Source organism: Pinus tabuliformis, chromosome 6 (genome assembly GCF_031772625.1).
Source record: "Pinus tabuliformis cultivar Carrire ecotype Pingquan chromosome 6, CPIR1, whole genome shotgun sequence".
In the NCBI taxonomy this organism is placed as follows: Eukaryota; Viridiplantae; Streptophyta; class Pinopsida; order Pinales; family Pinaceae; genus Pinus; species Pinus tabuliformis.
In genome coordinates, this window is record NC_142292.1 from 547858673 (window position 1) to 547862563 (window position 3891).

At 32.7% G+C, this 3891-nt stretch overlaps 1 protein-coding gene across 1 annotated transcript; it reads right to left on the reverse strand.

Moving 5' to 3' along the window:
• Positions 1–570: 570 nt before the first annotated feature.
• Positions 571–2556, reverse strand: LOC149259682 (uncharacterized). Its single transcript, XM_089418928.1, has 2 exons — positions 2038–2556; positions 571–1098 (listed from the first exon to the last, which is right to left on the reverse strand). The coding sequence occupies exons 1-2, from the start codon at positions 2173–2175 to the stop codon at positions 961–963; spliced, it is 276 nt and encodes a 91-aa protein (XP_089275054.1). The 5' UTR covers positions 2176–2556; the 3' UTR covers positions 571–960.
• Positions 2557–3891: the final 1335 nt, after the last annotated feature.

Genomic DNA, 3891 nt, shown 5'->3' on the forward strand with positions numbered 1-3891 from the left:
GTGCACTCCAACTGGAGTGAACCTGGCTTCCACGATTTTGTTTTCACCAATGCCTTCATTTGTAGTTTTTGAGCAGTAAAATAATGGATTCGGTCGGCTCCCATAATATTGATGGTGAGTGCAAGAAAATTAAAGCACAACATGAAACGATGTACTCTAATTTAGAGATAAAGGGAAAGATTATTAAGGAATATTGAACTTGAAATTGTGATATTTTATAATAAGGTATTTTAGGGATGAGAATTTAATTAATTGAGCTAATTTTTAAGGTAAGTTGAATTTTTATTTATAAGGTGTTTTAAAGATGAGAATTCAATCAATTTACTTAACTCTCAAGACTTATGGTAAACAGAAGTTACATCAAATAATTAGTTTTATTTATATTAATCAAATTTCAAAATATTATTGAAATAGACCATAAAATTGTAATAGAACAACTCCAGCAGATAATTAGATGAAAAAGAGTTAAATAAAATAATAACCAAATAATTTTATTCAAGTTAATTAAATTTCAAAATACTCTTGAAATAAGCAATAAAATTGTAATGGAAAAACTCTATTGGAAAAAAGTTGAATAAAATAATAAGAAAAAATTATATTAAACTAAAGTTTTGAATTATAAATCCAAATTCTGATAATTGTAAAATCCAAATACAACCTTCTAAGCAGAAGATGTTACTCCATAGCTCTAGTGCTGCACAAAATGATATGGCATAAGCCCTTGAACTAAATACAGCTTACTTTATCTTTTTTGGTGGGCACTATCTTACACAATATGCTTCATAACATATGATCTCCTCTGAAAGTCGGTGTTTCTAGCGTTCTCCTGTGAAATCCCAGAACTGAACTGCAAGGGCCTGAACTGATATCCATTTTATACACAAACAACACATTTTATTTCTTCTCAAACTCATCCACAAGAGAAGAAATACAAAGAGTGATTACAGAGATGACCATGAATTAAGCTCCTTTGAACATCAATAAATTCAACGTTTCCAAGCAAAAATAGATGCATGTGCCTTCAGCATGAGTGAAAAAACAGCCAAAGTTCGTCCCCACAACGCACTGCCATCCAGCTCCATAAAAACTGTCGAATTCCTGCAAAAGAATAGAAAAGAAAAATCAGTATATCTTTATCAATATAAATATTTATGAAATATTTCTGTGTTAGTTTGTTAAGCTGAAAGGTCAGAAGATTTATTTTACAATCCAGTATGGTTCTGATGTGTAAGTCTGTCAGTTTATCAGTGCTCAACATTTGTGAACTAGAAATAAGGTACTTTCTAAATATAAAAGTAATGTTAGCTATAATAAAAAATAAAGACTAATTTGCTATATATATATATTTAGTTAGTTGCCATATAACATAATATAATTTCATTCAAATAAATTAGAAGTAGAAAAAATGTGTGAGTGTCTTACTTTAAATTTTTCAAAAATATTTCAATACTGGATTTTTTTATTATCTATGTTAACTAATTTATGTGGATATCAATTTATTTACACATCGTATTTGCACTTTAAAAGAAGTTTTCACTATGATCCATCTAAGCTCATGTTAGATCTGGAGTTAGATGAATCTAGGCTGATTTTTATTATAGATAAAGGTGCCGAGATTGAATCTGGTTGGTCTTTTACCTTTATCAGAGAGCTATGTGAAAGAGGGAGAGATCTGGTTGGTCTTTTACCTTTATCAGAGAGCTATGTAAAAGAGGGAGAACTTGAGTTACACAGACGGAGAGAGGGAGGGAGAGAAAATTTCATTGTAACTGGATTGACAGACCACAATTAAAAGAAAACTTTCAAAATAGAGAATTTAAGTATAAAAAGATGAAGTGTGGTGTAGCTTATAGCCTGGTATAAAGTATTATGTAAACTAAAAAATCTAAAATTCATAAACCCATCTAAAAAACAAATCATAAGCACAGAAACAGAGCCCATTGCAGACCCAAAAAAAAGGGTGCCGAAAGATGAAGTGAGATTGTTTGCTCTATAAACACTGTGAGGAACACAGCAACAATAAGGATTATAACTGACCTTTTTAATATGACGAGCAATGTTTGTGTAATCAGAGACATCATACAAGTCTAGAGCTTGCGATGCACACTGCATGGCGTGGATCTGCATCTTCTCTGGCATGTCTGATGTCTCAACTACTGCCTTCCCCTCCAACATGTTGGCGTTGATGTTGCTCTCTGCACACAACAAAATCTGTATATCTTACAGAGTAGCTTCCTTTGAGAGTATAGAAAAGAAGTTAGTGAACCACGCTACCCAATGAAAAGTGGCTAGCAATCCCAGATCAAGTTACAGAGATTGTGGGATAAAATTAATGAATCACGCTAGCCAATGGAACGTGGCTTGCAACCCCAGATCTAGTAACAGGGATCAAGGAGTTTCTGGAACGAGATTAATGAACTACGCTACCCAATGGAAATTTGCACGCAATATCGGATCAAGTTACAGATATCAAGGAGGTCCTGGGACTTGCGCATTTATAACTAAAAATAAGCCAGAGATCAAGGATTTCCTTCGCCCCACATTGAAGAGATAATGTTTACAGAGAGGATAACAGTCAAAAGAGGGCACGATTCCCGAGGTCAACAACGAGTGGTGTGAAATGGCATGGAGGTTGGATGAGTCGTGTGGGCCTACTGCACGTGCCAAGTTTCGATGCGGTAAGGAATACTTTTGTGCCGACTTTGGATTCGCGCTACAAACGGAAAAAATGGTGTTGTATGCAGGGTGATGTTTTTGGAAGAAAACGGTGTTGTATCCCGGGTGAATTTTTGGAAGTGGGTGACGAGGATGGTAGTTTACAAATGGTAGTTTATATATATATATATATATATTTTAAGTTTTTAAAGAATTTTTTGGGTATGTTTTAAAGTTGTTGATTGGAATTTGGTGAAACATTTTTTTTTAGTGATATTGAGTGTATACATAAATTTAGCATTTTTTTTCTTTGGACACTCACTATTGGAGAGTTTACAACTCAAACTTGCAATTCTAACAAATCCTTACCATTTTTTTTGGAAAATTCGACCAAAAAACACTTCTAAACATAGAACAAGTAAACTACACATTTTGAAACATTTGAATTGTATTGACTCAACATTTTAAATCCAAAATAACCTCTTTACATCACTGTTTTTTGCCACAAAATTGATTTTTATAATAATTGATATAGAGTTTAGCATCATTAACTAATATTGAGAAGTTTTATTTTTAATATTAAATTGGATTATACATGATTTTCAAGCCTTATCTCTCTATTGGCAAATGAAAACCTTCTTGGGTTGGGTTCTTAATGGGACACAAGCTAAAATGTACAATGCCTTTGCCTCGAGGATGTCAAACATGAAGAGAGAAACCAACAATTGTATATGAAGAGAATGGATGCTCGATCGGCTCAAATTGAACATCGTATCCCATACATTATTGCTACTAGAGGATCTAGTGCCAAAGATCCGACATGACTTATATCTTGTGATTCCTAATTGTTAAAAGATTGCTGAGAGTTTTTTGTATTGTGATTATGTAATAGATATTTTATTTATGTTGCAGTGATTAAAACTATTGAAGGTTTGGATAAATTATTCTATAGGTAAGTGGTAAAAAATATAGTTTCCCACTAGGCAAATTGAAACCATTACCCATCTAATAGACTAACAACAATCAATAACTTATATACTGAAATAATTGATTTTGTGAAATAATACAATCTAATTTTTTTTATGTGTAAGCTTGGTAGATCTCATTTTCTATTAATATTTCATAATAATGTTTTTGGTTTCAAAAAACTATAGGTGGCCTCAACCTGCCCGCAAGAAACCAGGTCTGTTGGCCACCTGTCTGCATCAAACGCTGTCCAAAATTTAAACAAAGTGA